General features: G+C 28.6%; 1 protein-coding gene across 2 annotated transcripts; it reads left to right on the top strand.

The window, feature by feature from the left end:
- The first annotated feature begins 203 nt into the window (after positions 1 to 203).
- Positions 204 to 24132, top strand: LOC145194864 (ADP-ribosylation factor-like protein 8B-A). 2 transcript variants are annotated; one of them, XM_090070543.1, is made up of 7 exons: positions 204 to 444; positions 1604 to 1684; positions 3870 to 3943; positions 7187 to 7280; positions 23496 to 23563; positions 23648 to 23718; positions 23826 to 24132. In XM_090070543.1, exons 1-7 carry the CDS (start codon positions 322 to 324, stop codon positions 23870 to 23872), a joined length of 558 nt encoding a protein of 185 aa, XP_089926669.1. In that variant the 5' UTR covers positions 204 to 321; the 3' UTR covers positions 23873 to 24132. The 2 variants fall into 2 exon arrangements, 1 of the variants encoding a protein (XP_089926669.1); XR_016446265.1 differs by lacking the exons at positions 7187 to 7280; positions 23496 to 23563; positions 23648 to 23718; positions 23826 to 24132 and adding an exon at positions 5323 to 5412 and having other exon boundaries at positions 219 to 444; positions 3870 to 5127.
- The last annotated feature ends 788 nt before the right edge of the window (positions 24133 to 24920 follow it).

The following is a 24920-nucleotide window of genomic DNA, read 5'->3' on the forward strand; positions in this document are numbered from 1 at the left end:
ACTTTCGGTAGGATAAAAATTTATTTTTAACTACCGACTTTCGGTAGGCTATCGGGCGTTTATAAAGCTAAGTTGCTACCTTTTTTTTTTTCTACATAATTATATTTTGAATTTTTTTATTAACTTCTTTTTAAAAGCTTGAATGGCCATACGCGCCGAAAAGTAATTTCATATCAATTACTTTGGGTGCATGAGACCACTGCTCTTTATGCCGGCACAAAATTTCAACATTTCTGTACTTAAAAACGAAATCAAAACAAGAGATCTACCAACTTCAGTTTTGTTGTAAATTTTTTTTTAGATTCTTTTAATTAGGTTGTAATGGCGGGAATTTTTCAAAGATTTATTGACTGGATTAAGAGTCTTTTTTGGAAAGAAGAAATGGAACTAACATTAGTTGGTTTACAGTATTCTGGAAAAACAACATTTGTTAATGTCATTGCTGTAAGTTTGTTCATTTTAGCCTGTTTAAAATTGAGATCTTATTGATCGTTTTTGAACTTAGGGTGTTTTTTTTATGGAGTACTCTTAGCTATTAAACTTTTAAAAGTTAGCTTTCTTAATTTTTAAGCAGTTTTGATTTACATAAAATTTTCTATTACATAAATGGACTAAAATGTATTTCATATTTTTGCATTTAAAAGCAGTTTTTATTGCATTTTACAAGCCTATCGCATATATGGAAATTATATTAGAGTTTCTATTACATAAATGGACTAAAATGTTTTTCATATTTTTGCAATTGAAAACAGTCTTTATTGCATTTTACAAGCCTATCGCATATATGGCAAATATATTAGAGTTATGTAGGTTAAAAATGTCTTTACTTTTCTTTAACCCGACACCGCATACATTTTTTTCTTAATGGTTTAAAAAAAATTTTTTATTAGATATTATCAAAAACAAAGACATTTCTTAGGAACAAAAAAACAATTGATGTGTTTTAAACCGCGGGTTTATTAGTATATTTTACGGTATAACTAAACATATGCATATTAATTTAAATAAACACTATGAAATTAAGTCAAATTCTGTTTGTTTCTTTAAATATACAATATGCGGTGTCGGGTTAATAAATACTCTTTTTTTACAACAACAAACGAAATTACAAATTTTTTTGTTAAAGTGTATGTTTTTTTGAAAGTCTACATGATCAGTTATAGAGTAAATATACACTATGTATTGAATATTCTAATTTTAGATCAGATAAATTTTGACTGAGTTTTTTGTAAGTTATGCACTTGCTACTAAGTTTTGACAGTCCAGTATTGTAGTGGTTTATTATAACATAATGAAAATTTAGAAGACAAATATAGCATGTCCAAAAAAAATAGAGAGAGAAAAGCAAATTTCAGTTTTTCAAATAATTGCTAAAAACAAGACATTACATTTGTGTTTTAAGCTATAAATAATAATGGATATCATTTGTGGCCATATTTCAACTGTCCTCTAGAAGCTTAGGTTACTGCTAGTAAGAATATAGTAAAACATTGATTTCATAAAAATGTGGACATATTACATTTTTTCCTCTTTTAAGTTGATTTGTAGGTCTTTGTAAAAAATTCTTTGGATGTGATTGTCAACATTTATTTTTTTATATTAGTCTGGTCAGTTTTGTGAAGACATGATTCCAACAGTTGGTTTTAATATGAGAAAAGTTACAAAAGGAAATGTAACAATAAAGGTATTTTTTAAAATTTTATATTATTAAATTGCTCTAGTATTTGATATAGTCTTACATTATAAAATTACTGTAATAATTGACATAAAAAATGTTTTTTAACAAATCATTCTTGCAAATATATAGATTTTTGGATTTCTAATATTCAGTCTTAAAAAAGGATAGGAATTAGATGTAATTTAATATAATTAGACAATAAGAATTTTCTACTCATCAAATATGAAATTATATGTATATATATATATATATATATATATATATATATATATATATATATATATATATATATATATATATATATATATATATATATATATATATATATATATATATTAAATGACAACATCTTGTATGAGAGTTGAATAAATTTAATATATGAACTTCAATAAATACGAATTCTCTCAATACTAATTTTTTATTTTATCTAAGAAATTTTCACTAGATTATTGATACTAGTATCTTCAGCTTTAATTACAAATATTATTAAATTAAATTACAAACAAACATTAACAGTAATGTCACTTTTTAATGGCTTCTTTAAACTTCGCTTTAGTTGGGCTTCTTTAATATTTCGTAGGTATAAAAAGTTTAAAGAAGCCATTAAAAAGTGACATTACCGTTAATGTTTGTTTGTAATTTAATTTAATAATATTTGTAATTAAAGCTGAAGATGCTAGTATCAATAATCTAGCGAAAATTTCTTAGATAAAATAAAAAATTAGTATTGAGAGAATTCGTATTTATTGAAGTTCATATATTAAATATATATATATATATATATATATATATATATATATATATATATATATATATATATATATATATATATATATATATATATATATATATATATATATATATATATATATATATTAATATCATGAAGTTAAATATATATAGCATCCTATGCTATAAAAAAGCATATAAATCTTACAACCAATTTTCATAATAAATGCTTTTATATTTTGTGAAAATATTTTTATTCTTTTATTTCTTTAGGGGCAGGGTGATAAACTCAGTTTGGTTTATTCAAAAAAATCTTCTCTTTTATTTAGGATTTTTTTTCATTTTGCAACATAAGAATCATTCAATTTACATTGCTCTATAATACAAAATAATACAGTAATACAAATTTTAAAAAAAGTAAAAATATTTCTCAAAATTGGATTCTGATATAAAATGCAACTTCAGATAATTGCTTTCTTATAAAATACCTTTACAATTGAAATATATATATGAAATAAAATAAACCAATATTTTTGGAGTGAAAATAAATAATTGTTAATAACTCTCGAGTTGAAAATTAGTCTCTCAAATTTGAAATAATCTTGAATAAATTGTATGTAAATTTGAAATCATTAACAAAATTTCCTAATCTAACAGTCTTAAAATTGCAAACCTTATCTTAAATCTTGAATGTTTTGTACAGACAATCAGTATTAGGATTTAAGATATGATTTGCAATTTTACAACATGAAAACTTCAAATCTCAAGGTTTTTTTTATGAAAAAAATCATGCAAAAGATTAGGATAAATTTTTTTTGTTTGTTTTATGTGTTAAACATTAACAACAGTTATTAAAGTCAAAGCTAAATAAATTAATATATTATATACAAACCTTAAAAGTCAGATTGGAGAGCCAGCAAAACTAAATTTATTATCACAATCTTTTTTCAAGCTATTGAGGTCAGTCTAATTATGTTAGTATCTACATAGCAAATTTTATAACTTTTTAACTTTCTCTTAATTATTTCATAAAGTTTCATAAACATATAGTGTGTTTATTGCTTTAGTAATAAATTATTTTTCCTTTTTAAAACTCTTCAACCTGAAGGTTGAATGTAAGAATAATTTATAAGTAATTTAGTTACACCCAAGATGTTCAGTATGTAAAAAATTTGGCTCTTAAACCAGTCCTAAGAGTTATAACTAAAAACTAAAAAACCTGTGTTTGTAGCAAATGCTATAAAGTTTGATAAAATATCTTGAAGGCATATTTATTGATTGCCGGAAAACCCATCCTTTAAACTGCAATCTGGTGCAAAGATTTCTTTCAAGAAAAGATCACATGCTTTTCTGAATTTTAGTATTAAAATTAATTTTTCTTTTGTGATTTAAATGTTTAATGGCAACTGTATGTTTTACCATAAAGCTAAATTTTAAGAGTAAAATTTTTCTCTTTCTTTAGCTATGGGATATAGGAGGTCAACCAAGGTTCAGAAGTATGTGGGAGAGATATTGTAGGGGTGTGAATTGTATTGTGTAAGTAGCAAAAATGATATCTTTTTTTATATACAGAGCCATTTTTTAAAATAGTAAACAAAAAAATATCCTTAGTTGTTTTTTGTATGAAAAATGAAGCAACTTTCCTCAACAAAAAGAAAATAAAAATAATTTTACTTAGGCAGCAAATCTGAAGGTAATAATATAAATGATATAAATTGATCTCAATTTGTTTTAGTAGTCAAAAGTTTAAATCAAAAGGATGAAAAATAAATTAGTATATATAGATTAGTATGTATTGATTAACAAATATCAGAAAGTTAGTAAACATTTTTACGTGATTTTAAAAATTAAAGATTAAAACTTCAGTTTGAAAAAAATAATTCCATACTAACTCAGCATAACTTTAAACATTTTTAAACCATACTTTTTTTAGGATAGTTTTTGGTTGTTGAAGTTCACAACAAAAATAAAAACAGTATTTTAATTGAGTTTTTTTTTTCTAAATTCCAGTCTTCTATTTGTCTTTAATTGCATCAATGTAAACAAAATGCATGTGATTAATTTTTTTTTTTTTTCTTTCAGTTAACTAAATTTTGAATATTTTTGTATTTTATTTAAAACATGTATTGGTTATAAACAAGTTTTAACTTTTAAGTTAAGTTAGTTTTAAAAATAAAAAAAGAAAACATTAGAGAAAAAATTATGCACAAACACTTGGAAAATCCTTGTAGAAGCTAGAACTCAATAGCAAAAATGTTACAAATACATCCTAACACTGTTAGTCATTCAAAGTTTTTCTTAAATAAAATTGATCAAACACAAGTCTCTTGGTTAAAAAAACTAGCTAAAAATCTTGTTGATTATTTCAAGATTAGCTCAGACCTCTCAGTTAGGGAATGTGCAAAAAGATATAGATTTTCTCATAGTTTTGTTGCAAAAGTTTGAAATAAATATGGTTTTTAATTCTTTTAAATCACAAAAGGTGCCAAACCATTTTGAAACTCAAGAAAAGAGTCCAAGAACTCGCTGCATAAAGTTGTACAACAAATTTGTTTCTGAAATTTTCTGTATTAAAGATGATGAAATTCACATCAAATACAATCATCAAAAATATCCTGTTTCTGCCTATTATATTTCCAAATATAGATGAGAAACAGATAAGAAATTTAAATACACAAAACAATAAGTTTGCTAAAAAACCTTAATTTGGCTATTTAAGAGTCAGCACTTACTGGTCAAATATATGTTAAAAAGTGCTTACAAAAATGTCTTTTACCTCTCAATTAATCACATGATAATAAATCTGTTTTCTAGCCTGATTTGGCATCAACTCATTATGGTAAAACTAGCTATGTAATATGAACAAAATGATGTAAGTATTGTGCCTAAAACAGCTTATCCTCCAAACAGCCCAGAATTGAGAGTTTTTGAAAAGTGATTGGCAATCATTAAATGAAAAATTAAAAAAGTAAAAACGCTTGGCAGAAACATCAAAGATATAAAAATTTCAAGGAAAAAAAGTTCAATATCAATGAAATAGTTATAATTTTAATACTTTGCAAAAGCTTTTGGGGACCATCAAAGCAAAAGTTTGAAATTTTATCAGATTTCTGGTGGAATATACTTATATCTTTGAAATATTTATCTTCATATATTGATGCAATAGAATTATTATTTAGTTTTAGCTAAAAATTGATGACTACTTTTTTTGTAGTTTTTTTAATTTCACATTTATTTTTTTTTACATGCTTTATGAAAGTAAGTATAAATACAGTACCAGCCATAAGTTTAAGACCATTATGAAAAAATGAAGATTAATGAGAAAATTAAAATGGCAAGGTAATTGCAAGATCAGACAAAAAGATATTAACATTACAGTTGACTTATATAGTAACAAAAAAAAGTGTATAAAGAACACAAAATAAATATGAATATTACAAGATTTAAATACAGATGTCTAAAGATACTTTTCATCAAAAAGTGCCCCTCAAATTTAATTGCTTAATTTTGTATCTCTAAGGCATTTGACTTACCAACTTTTTTCACGATTTCAAATGATATATTGTCCCAACTATCTTTCAAGAAATTCCACTTATCTTCTTAAATTTATAGACACTGATCAATTTAACTAATTTCCAATTCTAGAGTTGGGGTAACAGACTGAAATGATGATAAACCCCTACTATAATTTACCTTAGGCATGATATATTCTGGTAATATCTTCTCTTGTAGTCTTCACGGTGAGTAAGGGTCTCTTTTTATTTCGAGTTCAAGGTAGTGGTTTTCTGACAGTAGCTCAACTAAACAGATTAGGTAATTGTATATATCTTTTTGCTGAGGTGAGGTGTATAGGTTTTTACTTCGTTTTGTTCACTTCAACACAAATTCCTGGTGCCGAGTTATTTATTTTGTTTGCTTTACATTAATTCAATATTCTCTTGTGATTGTAGCTTTTGGGCTTCTTAACTGAGGAAGATCTTAATGACTTCCTTTTTATTTGTATCATTGTATCACACAATAAATACAAGTCTTTGATATTTTGTTTGCCGCAATAGCACATTCAGACTTTTTCATTGTGTAATAAGCTTTTTGAGACTAGTTTCACAATAACTACTTTTCCCATTTTTGTGATATTTTTGCTTTGAAAAGATAATTGAAAACTCTAGTTATCTTTCACTTAAGGAAAGCTGTATTTACACTTTTTTTCTAACACACATTTCACTAACTTTCAATAATTAAACAATAAGTGATGTTTAAACAGTGATATTTATGCCTGAAAAATATCCACTTAAAATTAGTTTAAACGACAATAAAAATTGATAAAGTGAAGACATCACAACTATTTTAGCAGTCTAGTAGACAATTATACTGGTGTACTACATATATGTGTGTGTGTGTGTGTGTGTGTGTGTGTGTGTGTGTGTGTGTGTGTGTGTGTGTGTGTGTGTGTGTGTGTGTGTGTGTGTGTGTGTGTGTGTGTGTGTGTGTGTGTGTGTGTATATATATGTTGATATTTTATTTGCATTCTCAACTTCATTTATAAGTGAAATCCCTATCATGAGGTCATGAATCACTTCCTCAATTTCTTAAAACTGCTCTCAAGTCATTTTTCTTTGGTTTATTAAAGAAATATATTAGTTAGGAAAAGAAAAATGTCAGTTTGGTTGAAAACTGATGCAAATGTTACTTCACCAGTATAGAGTTTGTTTTACCTAAAGTTTGTTTTACCTTTTTTTTTTTTATCATGTTGTAATTGATATAATTTATTAAATATTCTAGATACATGGTTGATGCAGCAGATCATGAAAAGTTAGATGCTGCAAAAAATGAGCTTCTTGCTTTGCTTGAAAAACCTCAGCTTAATGGAATTCCTGTGAGTATTAAGACTATTTAAAACCGTAAACCATTATCATTATTATTTTCGTTTTTGTTCTAAAATAAGTTCTAGAAAATATAGTTTAAAACACTTATTTATAATAACTTTAAGAAAAATGAACAATTATTATCTTTAATCAATCAATTTCAATGACTTTTGTTGATTTTTTACATTGTTGCACTTAACTATGTCGCAGTAAACTTTAATTTTTTTAAAAAGAATATCAAATAAGTAAAGTTACACTGTTGCTTTTTGATCAAATACTGTGTATGTGAAAAACATTTTAAAATGTTTTAGAACAATATTTCTTTTTTTTTTTTTTTTTTCTTGTTAGTTATAATATGTAAGACATGCCTTATCTTTGATTCTAAGTCATAATGCTACTTAATACTGTCATTGACTTGTTTTTTTATAAAATTAGGTGTGTTAATTAGGTGTGTGGCTTGTTTTTTTATAAAATTAGGTGTGTTAATGATAAAACATCTCATTCTTTTTTCCTATTTTCCTAGAGGTTATCAAAATTTCAAAATGTTTATTTTTTTAATCATTCAGTTTACCTACTGGAACTGAAATTACCTAAACATGTTTCTTTCAAAAACTGATAAAATTGGCCTTTAATATTGTGACTTGAAAAAAAATCACAACAAATTAAGTCTTAAACTTCTTGATGAGTTAGACAAATAATTTCACATGTTATCCTATATATTTTCACACTCTATCTTATCTTTCAATTTTACATCCTCTTTTAACATTGACTTATAAATTACTGCTTGACGTGGAATTGGAATGCCATTACCATCATGTAACAATTGCTTACGTATTTTAGAAGCCTTAATTATTTATCTCATGTGGATATCAACAACTTGGTTGCAATCTGGGAATTGGAGTTGTGGAGTCAAAGTCTAAAATCAAAGTCAGTAAAAGTTTACTGAATATGGCCTATATGGTCATGCTCAGTGTTCACTTTTGATAGTTCATGAAAGGGAATTTCAGTCTCATTGAATGCAAATCTGTCAGCTTATCAACTTGACAATTATTATCCTGCTGTAGTAATAGTATTACTATACTATGACTGTAGTAGTGTGGTATAGCACAAAATTTTTAACATTTATACTCCCTTTAATCTTCCGTAGTTATTTAATGCTTGTATTTTTTAACTTTTTAAAAGAAAAATAATAATTTTATGATCATTAGAATGAAGATGATTAACAAATATATGAAAACTTTAATAATTTATTTTGTGAGTGTGATTTATCAATTACATTACCAAAAATATTACTAGTGCCAAAAAATCACTCATTGCTATAGGTAGCTGGTAGCTACTATTACTAGGCTACTAGAACACCCTACAGGTTAGTGTATCAACTGATTTAATTCTGTTTTCTGTGGTCAGCACAGACTGGTTTGATTACTAACTATGAGCCTCAGTCCTCACTAACTCATGAATATTTAAAAGATAAAAAATTAAAATAGCATGTGGTACTAGCTATAGTCAATGGTGTATTTATTTTATGGTTTTGTTATGATATCTACAAACACAGGTTTAGTAAGTAACTCTCTATAGGCTACCTGAGTATACCTCATTTGAAAAATCCACTATGGCATAGTATCTAGTAACAAATTATGGTGTAAGAAAGTTTAAGAAATTTCCTTTGAACTTATACATGTGCAGCAAATAGCTTTATATCATTTTGAAATTTTTATTAAGTAATGTATACCATAAATTCTTACATAAGGAGGAGTCAGTATCAGAGTCACAGTTGTTTGTGCCAAAGAGGGTAGAGTTGGAGCTGGAAGTTTTGTTAGCCAACTTCACAGCCCTGGTTGTAATTTTACTTTTTTCTGTATTTTCTTACTGGTAGACAAGTACTCTTATTTTCTTACTAAGTTCTACTACCATTAAGTGCAAGGTTGTAAGATGTGGATTTTAATGCTAAAGCTGATTCAGCAAGCAGCTTTTACTTTTGAAAGATGAATTGTTTTCTCTCTTGCAACTGGAACTGTTGAGTACCCTACTTCTCTTTTGCTTTCCACTTGTTGAAAGTTGATTGTCTACAGTAGTTAACCATTAATCATTAAGTTTTGTTATATCAAAAAGTTCATTTAGGGGATCATACACTTAACCACAAAATTAACCCACCACTTACACATTTCGATTTATTTTAATTGTCATCAATATAATCATATATTTTGACTTATATATTAAGAATAGAACACAAGAACACAATTATTTTGATGATAATAATAAAATTGACATTGAGGATGGTGAAAAAAATAACTAAAACCAAAAATATGGTTTGTCTAACAAAATAAAGGAAAATGATTATTACTGTTATGCACACTAATACAGCTTAAATTGAAACATTTTTGACTTATCAGTAACTAGTGTTAGCACCTCTTGATGTTATTACAGCCTGACAGAGCCGTGGCATACTTTCCATTAGAGATCTAATTGTTTCTTGAGGGATATATTTTCTACTGTTAAAAAATTAAAACCAATACATACTTCTTTTTTAGAAGTGAGTTTATATTACAGCTTAACATGCTACTTATGAAAAGCTGCTATAATTTCGAAATTAAATAAAGGAAATGCAATAAAACCTACAAAAGACTTAACCATAAACGTTATTATCATCTTTGTAAATGATAAATCCAGGAAATACATAATATTTTTCAAAATAAGTTGGAATATATAAGTGGTGTGTTAATTTTGAGGTTAAGTGTATTTTCCTTTCCTGAGACATCATAAGTCATCAGCAACTTGCCAAGCTTTTTATGTACTAATTAATCCAAAAAATTTATTGTTCTATGATTTTTTAACTTTCTTTGATATTTCTGTTATTTGCAGCTTTCCTCCTTTGATTTCTACTCTATGAAACTGCTACCTTCCAATAACATACATTTGGAGTGGCACTTAGCATTTTTCTTTTAATGATGATTCTTCTGAAGGCAAACATCTTCTTCTATGTGACTGTTTATATCTCATCAGGTTATTGGTCCATCTATCCTTGTTCTTCTGTATTGTAGTATAACTTATCTTGTGAACATTTTTATTGCTACTGAAAAGTTATAAAAAATAAAAACAATTGTAAGAAAGTATTATATAAATGTAAGAAAGTATATCCTTTGCAAAATATCAGTTAATGGGTAATGACAAAAAAGAAGACTGCATTCAATTTAAACTTGCATGTACAAATTCTATTAGTTGTATAGATATATTGTATATTTTATTGCACATTTATTCTAGTTTTAAATTAAAAAAAAAAAAAAAAAAAAGAAATTAAAATTCAATTATTGAAAATTAAAATGAACAAATCTAAGCAAGAGCTTCTCTGTGAATGTGTGTATGGTTTTTACATGGACAGTAGCAACATGGTAAATTTTACACTAATTGTCATTTTAAAGCAAGAAAAATACCAAAAGCAACCATATACCGTATAATTGAATGTGCAGAAAATGGAATTTGAACGCAAGGATGGCGTCTCACAGAGGCAAGCAGCTAGAAAAGTTTTGTCAATCAAGGTAAGTGGTACTGCTCCTTCTCAGGACCTACAAGCCATTAATGATATGATTCAGTACATAGATAGAAACCCTAATTCTGCTAAGGCATGCTTCAATTCAATGCAGAATCATTTCTGGTATCTAACTGAAAGATTTGTTGTACTATGTCTCATTAATGAGGACTTACCAGAAGATGTTCGACAAGCTGTTGCTCTTCAGCTTTAAAAAACTCCTTGGCCAGAGATGCCATATTCATACTAACTAGTTATCCTTATATATTTATACAGTAGCGTCCAAAAGTAATTGGACAAACACCTTTTTTGTTATATTTTCTCATTAAGTTAACATTTTTATATGAAATTTCGCGTAAGTGTGTCAAATTATACTACAATTATGAAAAACAAAACAAAAATTCCTTTTTGAAAGTAATTACTCAAAATTTTGCTAAAAGAATGTAAATGATTGGCTCAAAAGTAATTGGACAAACTAAATTCTAACAATGTTGATATAATTTAGACTACTTTAACTTCTTTTTCTGAAGGCAGATTTTTATAAAAACATTCAATTATCAATAATTTGCAATGGGACATAATAAATATTTAAGCGAGGCACTGAAAAAGTTGATTGTACATACATCTAATAACGGTAAGACTGTGCGGCAAATGTTAATAGATATAATCATTCCGCGATCAATAGTTGGTTATACATTAAAAGTTTTTCAACAACGGAGTCACTTCCAAGTTTCAATGAAGTCTGGACGCCCGAAATCAACAACTTTTCGCCAAGATAATGTTGTAGTAAGATCATCAAAGGCAAATCCGCGCAAGAGTGCTAAAGAAATTCATAGAGAATTTACTCAGTCACATCAAAATTCTTGCTCTTATGCAACAGTAAGGCGTCGCTTGAGACAAAACAACCTTTTTGGCCATCAACCTGTTATAAAACCTTTTGTTTCTGCAAAAAATCGTAGAGAACGGTTAAAATTCGCTAAAGAACATCTAAATTGAACAGCAAACCAATGGTTGAAAATACTATCGAGTGATGAGTCAAAGTTTAATATGTTTGTTCCTGATGGAATTAAATATGTTACGTCCAATAGGTGTTCGAAATGATGTTAAGTACCAAGTTCCTACAGTAAAGCATGGTAGTGGTTCAATAATGGTTTGGTCATGTTTTGGCCGTGATGGAGTAGGTCCAATCTATCGATTTCAATGCATTATGGACCAAAACATGTATAAAGGAATAATCAAAGATATAAAGCTGCCACATGCAAAAGACAAAATGTTGCGTGGTTGGACTTTCCAACACGACAACGATCCAAAACACACCTCCAAGCTAGTCACGGAATTTTTAGCTCAAAAGAGAGTTCGTATCTTGGAATGGCCGTCACAACCTCCGGACCTGAACCCAATCGAACATCTTTGGGAACATATTGAGAGAAAAATTAGTGTTCGGAAACCATCTAATCAGCATGATTTGTTTGAGTTGATTAAGCGCACTTGGGAGGAAATACAAATTGATGTTTTATTTAATTTGGTTCATTCAATGCCACGTTGATGTAATGCTGTCGTTGTGGCAAAAGGTTTTCCAACGAAATACTAGGATTATGCACAGATTATATACATTATGTAACAGAATATAACAATATGTAACATTATGTATATTATTTAACAGAAATCTTCATAAAAAATGCTGAAAATTTATCCTTTGTTGAGAAAGAGCTTTTTTTTAAACGACATATTTAGTTTGTCCAATTACTTTTGAGCCAATCATTTCCATTCTTTTATTAAAAATTTGAGTAATTACTCCCAAATTAGGATTTTTGTTTTCTTTTTCATAATTGTAGCATAACTTGACATGCTTATGCAAAATTTCATTTAAAAATGTAAACTCGACGAAAAAATATAACCAATAAAGTGTTTGTCCAATTACTTTTGGATGCTACTGTATATATATATATTATATATATATATATAATATATATATATATTATATATATATATATATATATATATATATATATATATATATATATATATATATATATATATATATAAGGATAACTAGTTAGTATGAATATGGCATCTCTGGCCAAGGAGTTTTTTAAAGCTGAAGAGCAACATAATAATTTAAGTATTAATAAGACCCCTGGAAAATTTCAGACTTGTAGTTGCAAAAGGTTCGAAAACTTTTGCAAAAATACCATGGTATTTTAAATTATGTATTTAGGTGTTAGTAAGACCCATGAAAAATCTCAGGTCCTTAGGTACACTACTAAGCCCTCCACTTTGGACTTATAGAGACCCCATCTATTAAAAAAAACAGTTTTTTAATAGACTTACAAACTACTTAACGTTATTTGACAGAAATTTCTTATATCTTACAACAAACTAAGTTGTGTAAAATTAAAACATAAGCAACCTTATTATTATTTCTTTATTTTGATAATTCAATAAAGCAAATGTTTTATTGAGTTCAAAGTATCGCATTTCTTCTAAATATATATTTGACAGTGAAAAGATTAAACCATTATGCCAATATTTAAGATCTTTAAAACAAGATTTAATCTTTCCTACTTTAAATTTTTGTCTATGACTTGCAACAGCTAAAAGATTTGCCTGCTTGACACTTTCGTGCCCAAAAGACCCTGAAAAATCTTAGGCAAGTTTAATTCCCCTTTCTGCTCAATCATTAACCACATGGAGAAGGATTTATCTTAATCCATTCCATTTCAAGCATGGTGAGTTTCAATTTATCAAATAAAAACCAACTCTCTGGTCGGACAAGCTCAGAAAGCTTTACAAAACTCCTAGGCCAGAGATGCCATATTCATACAAACTAGGTAAAGTAATGCCACAGATTGTTGAACATCTGCCATTGCTTGTCAAACATCTTCTGGTAAGTCCTCATTAATGAGACATAGTACAACAAATCTTTCAGTTAGATACCAGAAATGATTCTGCATTGAATTGAAGCATGCCTTAGCAGAATTAGGGTTTCTATCTATGTACTGAATCATATCATTAATGGCTTGTAGTTCCTAAGATGGAGCAGTACTGGCCAAAGGGGCTTCAATAAACCAAGCTGTATAAAATACTGAAATGAACTCACCCATTTTTTTAACAACAACTGCCTCCATAGTAGATACCAAATCAGGCGCAAGGATTGGAATTTTTGGAAGGAGAAAGTCAAGTGTTAAATAATAAATAGCTTTGGCCATAAATCGAGCATGATGACAAGCCATTGGCATATGGAACTTAAAGTTGGTTACTGATCCACCAAGCCAAACAATGCTGAGTTGAACAAGGTATTTACAATCTCCTCAGAAAAAGAAATGATCATCAAGGCAAGTTTGAAGAACTGACAGAGCATCAGAAGCCTGGAATATAATTTAAGGATTTAGTTTTATACAAATATCTTAAATATGTAACAAAATAATCAAGGTAGCACTTACCTTGATTGACAAAAAAGTCCCTGGCTCTCCTTTAAATCTCTTAAAATCTGTGTAACTTATTCCTTTCCTCAATATTTCATTCCAACTTTGTTTCAATTTCTCAAACAGTGGTTCAGTTGGACCTAATGTTTTTGTCCTTTCAGTAATTGAATTGCAAAAATGCTAAAAGATTTAAAATAAACTCGAAAAGTCTTGATTTTAATATTTTTTAATTATAATTTGGCTCTTGCAAAAAATATTAATAAAAAAAAAATTACACTTATACCTTGATGTAAAGCTCATACATATGATGCCTGCAAGCTAACCATCCCATAGCTTTTCCCCTGCATTTCTGTAGTTGTATACAAACACCATTTAACCATCCAGTGTTTGTGGCAGTTGTATCAAATGACAGAAATTCTACCATATCAAATAAATCTCATTCTTCAAGGATTGCTTTTGTATGTGCTTGCTTTACCATTGTCTACAGGAACAATGCCAATAAGTTAAGCATCAGGAATGCCTGGACAGGTAATGATAACAGCTACTCTCTCAATTTTTTTTCTGCCTTGACTTGTACTTTCAGACATTATCTTTGAATCAAAATGTAGAGTAAGACTTATATTTTTAACAAGATTTATAAACTCCTTTTTGATTTTTTGAGCATTTTTGTTAACTTTTTGCTTTTTCTGCCTCTGCAAACTGCTCTGTGATATTGAAAAATCATCAATATGACCTCTGCTGTTATTTATGATAGTAGCCAGTGTTGCTACAGCTGCAGTTAAAGAGATTCCAAACCTTGACAAAGTAACTCCTATGTCCTTCCCAATTGCTTTTGGAATAAGAAGCGGTATAAAATCAGAACCTCTGCTTTTTTTTCCAGGATTAACAAAATCTTCATCTGTTTCCTCAATCAGATTAGCATGTTAAAAACTGTTATCAGCATTAATACAGCTTATTTTCTCCAATCTCTCTCTTTTTTTTCTGGACCTCCTCTTTTCTCTTTCGTTCTTCTATTCCCTTTCTCTTTTGAAGCCTTCACTTTCTCTATTATATCTTGCTAGGAACTTAGTGTCTTTGCAAGAAATTGTTTGCACTCTTGATCCTCTTTGATCTTGCAGAAAAGCTAAACCTTCTTGTCGTACTTTTATATCCCTACTGCTATCTTTCAGAATTTGCTCATCACAATCCTTACAATCAATATCAAATAATTTATCTAACTTGTTTGTAAACTCCTCTCTCTTTTTAATTGTTTTTGCACCAATATGATGCTTAGATTTTTCCAATTTCTTTCTTTTAGCTTCTAAAGCCACTATTTTTGTCCTAAACAAATGATACTATATATCTAGATGGATCCACTAAGTTCATTATATATTCACACAGTACAAGTTTCATAAACCATACATAAGCTGCTTGTATGTATCATTTTATATTTATTATGAAAATATTAATTAGGTACCTAATTGCTTGATCTTGGATAAGAAAAGGAATTCCTGCTTTCAACCAGATTTTCTTCACTTGGTGTAGAACACAAAAATACTTTTCGTTTAAGCTACCAGTTTCTTTCGTGCAGCTTGCTTGAAATTTATCATCTAGTGAACAAGAACTCACATCACTGGATGAGATATTTGAATTTTGCTTGCGCTTTATGAGAAGCCTGTAATGGTAATACTTTAAAACACTTCTATTAGTAGGAAGTTTAGTATTAGCTAACACCTCTGTTCTTCCTTCTACAAGAAACACTTCTCTTTTCAACAATTTTTTTTTAAACTTCAAGCTAAAAATAACAAGCTATAAAAAATGATAAGCATACTAAACACAACCGTCATCAGCAGCACCCATAAATTGCAGTTATATAAAAAAAACGGTTTTGAGGAAAACTTTTTTTTAATAGATGGGGTCTCTATAAGTCCAAAGTGGGGGGCTTAGTAGTGTACCTAAGAGTCTGAGATTTTTAATGGGTCTTACTAACACCTAAATACATGATTTAAAATACCATGGTATTTTTGCAAAAGTTTTCAGACCGTTTTTTTGAGCCCCTGATCACAACGAAACCTTATTTTATATAAAAAAGTGGTTTTCAAACCTAAAGTGCAGGGCTTAACAGTGAACCTATGAGTCTGAAATTTCCCAGGTGTCTTACTAATACCTAAATTCATAATAAAAGAAACCATGGTATGTTCAATTATGACTTTCGTTTTTTTTTGATGGACCCTAATAGACAGGGCTGTGGAATCAGAGTCGGAGCTCATTTTGGCTAAAGTCGGAGTTGGAAAAATTGTACCGACTCCGGTTTAAAAAAATCTTTCAAAGTTTCATAGTTTTCATAAGGATTTTATAGATGTTACAAAACTACAAGTCCCAGGATGATCTGAAAGCTGTAGGATATCCAGACACAATGGGAATTGTAGTTTGCAACAACTGGAGGACAAGGAGTTTGACATGTTATTTTTAGGCCTTTAAAACAGTAATAACAATAGGGTATTTTGCTGCTTGTCACTGAGAATAATATATCACCTCCCTTGCGCTCTCCTCTACCTTCCCTTAAACTATATAACTTCATGGTCCCCTAACTCCCAACTTAAATTGTCTGGCACTGTGCTACATAATCTTAGTAGAAAGCTAGGCGTGCCACTACCAAACACCAAAGAGTTGCTCCACAAACAGAAAGACTGTAAGTATTCAATTAACTTTAATTCTCTGGAGAGAGAGAATATTAGAAAATTAGTGATTGAAGAAGCTGTTAAACAAAAAGAAGAACTTAATGAATGTCTCAAGGGACGCTTTGTGTTTTTTAACAGAGTGAACTATTTTGCAATCAATGTTTAATTGTTTTTTGATGAAAAAAATGAAAAAAATGAAGCAGTTACAAAAACATTGGCAGTAAAAGACACCAAAACTAATCACACCAGCGAATTTCTCCAGGTCTTAGTAGAAAAGATTCTTAAAGAATATGAACTTAAAGAAGAACAAGTTCTTTCATGTTTGAAATATTGTCCAACTGACAATATTTCAAACATGATTTTGACAAACTCATAATGTTATTAGCGACTGCATAAGAGTTTATTGCATAACAAGAGTTCAGAAAAGTTGTTTGTTCAGAAATTGTTTTCTTATAAATATTGTTTAAAGCACTAAGTGGTTGGATTATTTGCATCATAGTGATGAAATAGCCAATGTCAACATTTTACTACAGTTATTTGTTGTTACAAACAAATAACTGTTGTAAAACAAACAACTATTTGTTGTTACAAATTGGTTACTTATGAAGGAGTCGGAGTCGGTCCATGATAAAATCAAGGAGTAGGAGTCGGAACAGCAGCTTACCAACTCCACAGCTCCACAGCCCTGCTAATATATATATATATATATATATATATATATATATATATATATATATATATATATATATATATATATATATATTTAAAATAACATTTCTAAACCTTTTTTGTATCTTGTAAACAATCAAGCAAAAATTATACCTTAGTGAATGCATCATAAAAAGACTTGTTCCTTTCATCAATGCAAACTATCCAGATGACAATTACATATTCTGGCCTGATCTAGCCACATCACATTTCGCAAAAATTGGTAAAATAATGTCAATTTTGTTGAAAAGGAATACTACCCTCCTAATGTACTTAAATGCAGGCCTATTGAAGAATTTTGGTCTTAATTGAAAGAAGAAGTATACAAGAAGAACTGGTGAGCCGAAACTATTGATCAATTTTGCAATAGAATAAATTTTTGTTTGAATATGATCAATTTTACTGCCATATTAAGTCTTATGAGACCAGTAAAAGTCAATTTGATAATATTTGTAGAAATGAAGTTATAGGAGATAAATATATATTTTTAAAGCTTGAGAAATTCTCTACTTAATAATTTTTAATTTGAAAAAAATCTTTTAAAATAAAGGATTTATGTCCTTTTAAAAGCAGTCTCTTTTTTTTTTTGTCATCACCTGTTATTGGAATGTGTGTGCTGAAAGACTTTTAACACATTTAAGAAGTTCATCAGATTCTTTCAAAATTTTTCAGCAATCAGGACCATTGACCATTGTCCATCACGGTAAAGCTAAGGATTAATGTGATGGTTTGTCAGCCATTCATTTAGAGAATCCAATACATTCTTAAAACATTTCAGAATGTAGTTTACAACACCAATAATCAGGTACAGTTCCATAGGAGGGATAGTGTCAAGCACAAGTAAGTTGTCAAAGTTTGTAAACAAAATTGGAATGTAAATTGTGTTTTCAAAATATTTTGCTATTTTGATGTCTTTTCTGGCATTGGCATATTCATTAAAATGATTGATCCAATTGTCCTTGGAGATCCTTTTTGATGCAGATCCCTGGAACTTATGTTACACCAACAACACAAATGCATGCTGGAGTGACCCTGAATGCCACAGTTAAGTTTTGCAAATTTCATATTGAAAAACATATTTAAAACAGTTTTGGTGAAGAAGATTTTTTGAGGATGATGATATTTCTGATTCAGAAGTGTCTGAGCACATGATTCCTATGCTCATCATTGAAAAAAAGAGACATTCCTTTGAATCACATTACCAAAATTCCCATTTTGGTAATGTGACTCAAAGGAATGTCTCTTTTACTCAGGATTTTCTCATAGATCTCTCTGACACTTTGGCAGTGAACTGTTGTTTTCAAAAATACCTTAGTACTTTTTTCTGAGTCACATCATAAATATACAGTGAGAACAGAATTTAATTGTACAAAGTAATTTTTGCATTTTATTTTGCTAAAACTTGCTTTAATCTTGATTAATAATGAAAATAACTGAACCAATTTTTTTTAAATTTATTATGGCTATTTCTTATTTATAATTAATCAGTAAAAGCATAAGAAAATGTGTTTGCTATACAATTTTTGATTTTTTTACTTACAGACGTATCAATTTGCATGCACAACAATTAGTTGTAAAAAACTGTTTTATTGCTTGTTATGAATGTTTATGGTTTTTTTAATTTATAAAATATCAATTTTATTATTGAATTTATATTTCTAGAATAATATTTTCAACAATTATTAACATTTTTGATAAATAAAGGTCATTAAAAACTCTGTTCATCAAACATTATGGCACCCAAAGGTAAGTATTTAAATACTACTCAACAAAAACTTGTTGTAGACTTGGTTAAACAAGGAAATACTTATAGAAAAGTTGAACAATTTACAAATATTCCATTTAAAACAGTTGGAGCCATTGTAAATAAATACAAACAATATGAAACCTTTGAAATTCGAACTAGACAAGAGCGAAAGCTGAAGACAACCTCACAAGATGATAGAGAAATTTTAAGAATGATTTAAAAAAACCGGTTTGAAAGTGCATAAAATATAGCAAATCATCTAAAAAGTTTAACAGGAAACACAATTTCACTAACATCAATTAGAAATCGCATTCATAAAGAAGGGTTTAGTGGATGTATAGCTCGGAAAAAACCGTTTTTAACAAAATATCATATGAAGAGAAGAATGAATTTTGCAAAAAAGTATTATTTAATGCCAGCATCATTTTGGAAAAAAGTACTTTGGTCTGATGAATCCAAGTTTAATTTAAAAAAATCTGATGGTGCACAGAGAGTTTGGCGAAAGTGGGGTGAAGCATTTAATTTGAGTTGCACAAGAGGAACATTTAAACATGGTGGTGGAAGTGTAATGTTATGGGGTTGTATGGCATGGAATGGTGTTGGTAAACTAGAATTTATTGATGAAACAATGAATGCTGATTTGTATAACAATATATTGAAACGAAATTTAAAATCTTCTGCTAAAAGTCTTAGGTTGGGAAACAGTTTTTCGTTTCAACAAGACAATGATCCAAAACATACTGCTAAAAAAGCTAAAACATTTTTTGATGAAAATGGCATAAATGTTTTAGAATGGCCTTCACAGAGCCCAGATTTGAATCCAATAGAGCATTTATGGACTTTAATAGATAAAAAAAATAGGTAATAGAGCATTTACGAAAAAATAAGATTTAAAGAAAGCTGTTGTTAAATCATGGTCTAATATTGACAATAATCAAATCAAATGTCTGGTAGAATCGATGCCGAAACGTTTGTTAAATGTAATTAAAGCAAAAGGAGGACAAACTAAATATTAAAGTATATTAATAAAATACAAAAACTTGAAACTGTTTCTCAGTTATTTTAATAAACTGGTATTTTTTCTTAGCTTTAACCTATAAAGTTTTTCTTGTACAATTATTTTATGTCCAAGTGTTTTTATCCCCTTCTTTTTGTTTCGAATTCTTAACCAGGTAATTCAAAATCATAAAGACAAACTTTATAATTTTTTTGAAGGTTTTTTACCAAATAAATAACTAGAGAAAAAAAAAGTTCTTTATAATTACTGCTTGATATAGTATTTTATTCAAAGATGTTAATTTTATTGAAAAATTACTTTGTACAATTAAATTCTGTTCTCACTGTAATTTTAAAATCATCAAGGTATTCTTCAGTTAATTTTTGTAATTTTTCACAGAAACTTGTTTTTAATAGTTTTTTTGCCACTAATGTTATTTAGTGGATGCCAGCTTAAACATTTTGTTGTTAGAAAAACCATTATTGACATGAACTTGCACCATATATTCTGTTGTAATGCTTGAACTTGCTCTGCTACTTTCAGCTGTTTTTGATGATCCTAAAAATAAATCAAAGAAGCAAAAGTTAAAAACAATTTAAGTTGGTATCAGATGTTTGGTTGTAAATTACATTTTTACCTTAATGGACTGGAAAATAATTCCCACCAGAAGCTTGATGAAGATAAATTGTTTTATTTGGAGAAGCTGTACTTGTACAGAGAACATGTTTTGCAATAGTTGCAGAAGCCACCTGGTTTTTTGATGCTAACTCAAATAGATTTTACTGAAGTGTTGATTTTTAGCAGGAATAAGGCTTTCCCTTGCTGACACTAGTCAGACAGCTTGAACAACGTTTCTCTACCTTTAGCAGTTCTTTTCTTTTTTTGAACAGCTTTTCCATTAACTCTTGCAACATCACAAGTTAAACATTCACAAATTGTAATTGCTCGTGTTTCTTTGGATAGTTTTATATACTTAAAATCAAAAATCTCTGGTAGTGGAGCAAAATGCCACTCACTTAGCCTTCTGATTGATGATTTGCAACTTTCAAAAACACCTTTTGGGAAACAAGCATCTTCAAAATCAATATTCTTTTCAAAACTTCCTATGCTTTTTTTCTTAACAAATTAAGTCAAATCTCATTGAGCCTTTTTAAACAAATAAAATAGAAAACTTTTTAGTTTTCTTCATGGTTTCTTGTTAGAGGCATTTTAATGATTGATGCATTTTTTTTCAAAGCTCTTAATTATATACCTTAAAATGCAAAGTACTCTTATCAACTAGTAAATCTCCAAAATTACTGCCAGATTGGTTAGATATTTTCCCGTATTCTTTAATACAAATTATAACATAATCAGATAAAATCTCCAACAATAGATTTCTAAAGAAATTTATAACTAAAACATTGCATGCTGTAAAATTGCAATTTATGCATTTCTACCATAAAACCACCATATTTTTGGTGAAATTTAAAATGCAAGTTTCTCTGGCATACTTTAATGCCTGATTTTAAGGTTTACAATTTTGAAAACTGCAAAGTATACTCTTTCACTCACTTAAAGGATTTTCCTGGGTCATAAGGTTAGGGCTTAATGCAATTTTTGGGAACAGTAAGACATCAATCATTTCTGCCTAAATTGGGGTGTGACATTACAAAATTTTACAAAAACTGTCGTCCATTAATGGAAAGATCAAAATTTGTATTGTTGATAAACTTTCTTCTCTAAGATTCATCAAAACAACCAGTTTTCACTTTTTCACTATTGAGCCTTAGTAATGCTCTGCAAATGTGGTAAAATCTCTTTGTTTTTCCGGGGTCTTAAAAATTATTTTATCATTCACAATTAGATAAGGAGTGGTGGAAATACAGCTGTATTTCTGTCATTTAACAGTTTTTTCAATTGATGCTATGTTTTGTCACTTCTTTCTTTCAAAGTGTTCCCCATAAAGGAAATATGGATATTTTGTTTATAAAACCATTTTTTTTTGTATATAAACCATTTTCAAGTGCACTGGTTATATGAAATCAGTTGCAAAAAACACTTTCATAAGTTTCTCTTTATCACTAAGTGAGATTGGAGCAAAATTCATATCTATTGCCTAGAAGAATGCACTTCAAACTTCTGAAGTGTGTTCTCCTAGAACCTATTTCATTCAAGAGAGACTATGACTATAATATATGAAGTCATTTTCTTCACTGAAATGCTGTAATATATATTGCCTCTATTGCAATAAAATGATTTTCTAAAACTAACAAGTTCTTTTTAGCATATCTCAAAAACATGTTTGAGGTATTTTTGGATAGTTTAAGTTGTAAACCAAATCATTTAAATTGTTAATTAAGAATTTCTGTGGAATAAGTTCCACTATGTAATTTTTAAGCAGCTGTTTATCGTCTTGCTTTTGCTATACTCTAAAATCTTTCTCTTTGTTAAACATGTTTCACAAAATATATGAGGAGCCTATCTCTTATTTTGGTCTCCTAGCTTTAACTTTACAACTTTTTATTCATACCAGTTGTTTCTTCTCTTTTTCAGCAAAATATATGAACCACACATAAAACAAGGATTATTCAAACTTTTCCTTCACGAGGAAACCATATTATTTGATGTACATATTTTTTTTTATCTAAAAACTCCAACAAAATATGTGAAAAAAGAATTATTTTAATTAAAAAGTTTAAGTGAATGTTGTATGAATTTATTAGCTACTTCTGTGTAAAATGATAAAGTACCAAGTGTAAGATTAAAGCTTTTTTTATTAATCCATCATATCCCGCAGGAAATATATGATATTTATTTTGAAAATTGTTTATTTTGCGGATGCCATTTAAAATGCCCTTTCAAAGCCCCAAAGAAGGGCCAAATGCTATTAGCTGTTGCTTTACATTAGAATCAAGAACTGCAGGTTTTATGGTATCTGTAAAAAAAAAAAAATGCATATAATATATATTGGGATGGAGATTAAAAAATCCTTATTTACAGAAAACGCAAAGGTATCTAAAGATTACAGCCACTGAAGATTTCAGTCATTTTTTATAAGTAATCTAAAAAGATTAGGTTGTAAAGAAACACATCAGTTAACATGGAAGTGTTCGCTTTTAACAACTGGTTTACTTTTGTATAGTTGAAAAAAAAATAAAGATTATCATTTTTTATTCTATAGGTTTTAGTTCTGGGCAATAAGAGAGATTTACCCAATGCTTATACAGATAAAGAACTTATAGATAAATTGTAAGTATTTTAAGGCTATTTTTTAACAATATTGGTTTTGAAATTATTCTTTCTGCTATTTACAGGATGAAATTTTTCTTTTAGAAATTTGGGATCCATCCAGGACCGTGAGATATGTTGCTACTCAATATCATGCAAAGAAAAAGATAACATCGGTTAGTGCACAAATATCTATTTTCATTTAAATGTAATTATAACTAGAGCAATACAATTGAAGTAACATTTTGATTAGTATTATAATTTTATTTTTATTTTGTTCCAGACATAACGTTACAATGGCTTATTCAACACTCAAAATCGAAAAGTTAATTTTGTATTAAATATGAATCTTTTGTTTAATGTGCAGTTATTTTTTATACATTACGTAATTGGTAATAAAATATTTTTAACCGCCCAATCTTAATTTTTATTTTCTCTTTAAAAATAGTATTGGTATGTCAAAAGGATTAATGCGAGGAGAACTTCTTTGTATACTTTTTAGTTATAAATTTTTTTGTTAGTTTTGAGCAAGTTCTGTGTGTTCGATATTAACTTAGTTTTATAAAAAAAAAAAATGATTGTTTTGTGTATGCTGTGAGTTTAATTTTTTATTATTGGTTAGTTCTCAATCCCGTCTACCTCCCCTCCTCTTGATTTTCGTGATGAGTACTATGGGTGCACATTGTTTGGTCCTTTAAAAAATGTTAGGTTATAAAAATTCGCTGTGCTGTGATAATGGTGGTGTTTTGACTAAACTTAGACTAATAAATAGAAAAAATGTTTTCAATTCTCACGCCCCTCAAATTTTTTATGAGGCAAACATTTTCTATATGGCTACCTCAAAAGCATTTTGATTTCAATCTTATGAAGTAGTTCACTGAACTCCAACGTGTTTTGAAAGCTTATCAAGAATTGATCCTCACTCAATATTTTTCACTTAGAAACCAGTTTTCAGTTATTCTCTTTTCAATAAGCACATCTCACCGTTGTATTTATGGCATCCTCTTTATCTAAAATTGGGGATGAGATCTTTGACAAATCTTTCAATTCTTTAGTTTTAGCTTGTTCATCTTTATTTTTAGGTCAATATGTTTTTTTATTTTTTAGAAAAAAAAAAGTCTTTCAATTTTAGCTCATGAAAATTTTTCTTCCGGAATCAACTTGCACAGGATCGAGGGTACACGGAGCCGGTAGTTTCTAAATGGGATGTGGTCAGGCCCTCCACAACAACAGGGTGAGCAAAAATGATATGACCAACGAAATTAATCGTGACATTTTTACTATATATTCCTAGTATAAATGAATGTATTTATACACAAAATTAAAAAAAAAATACTTTAATCTAATAGCTCAGATATGAATAGGTAATCCTAAATAA

This window comes from Hydra viridissima, unplaced genomic scaffold (assembly GCF_058129835.1).
Source record: "Hydra viridissima isolate aposymbiotic clone 2 unplaced genomic scaffold, HvirCarnegie_v1 scaffold_13, whole genome shotgun sequence".
Lineage (NCBI taxonomy): Eukaryota > Metazoa > Cnidaria > Hydrozoa > Anthoathecata > Hydridae > Hydra > Hydra viridissima.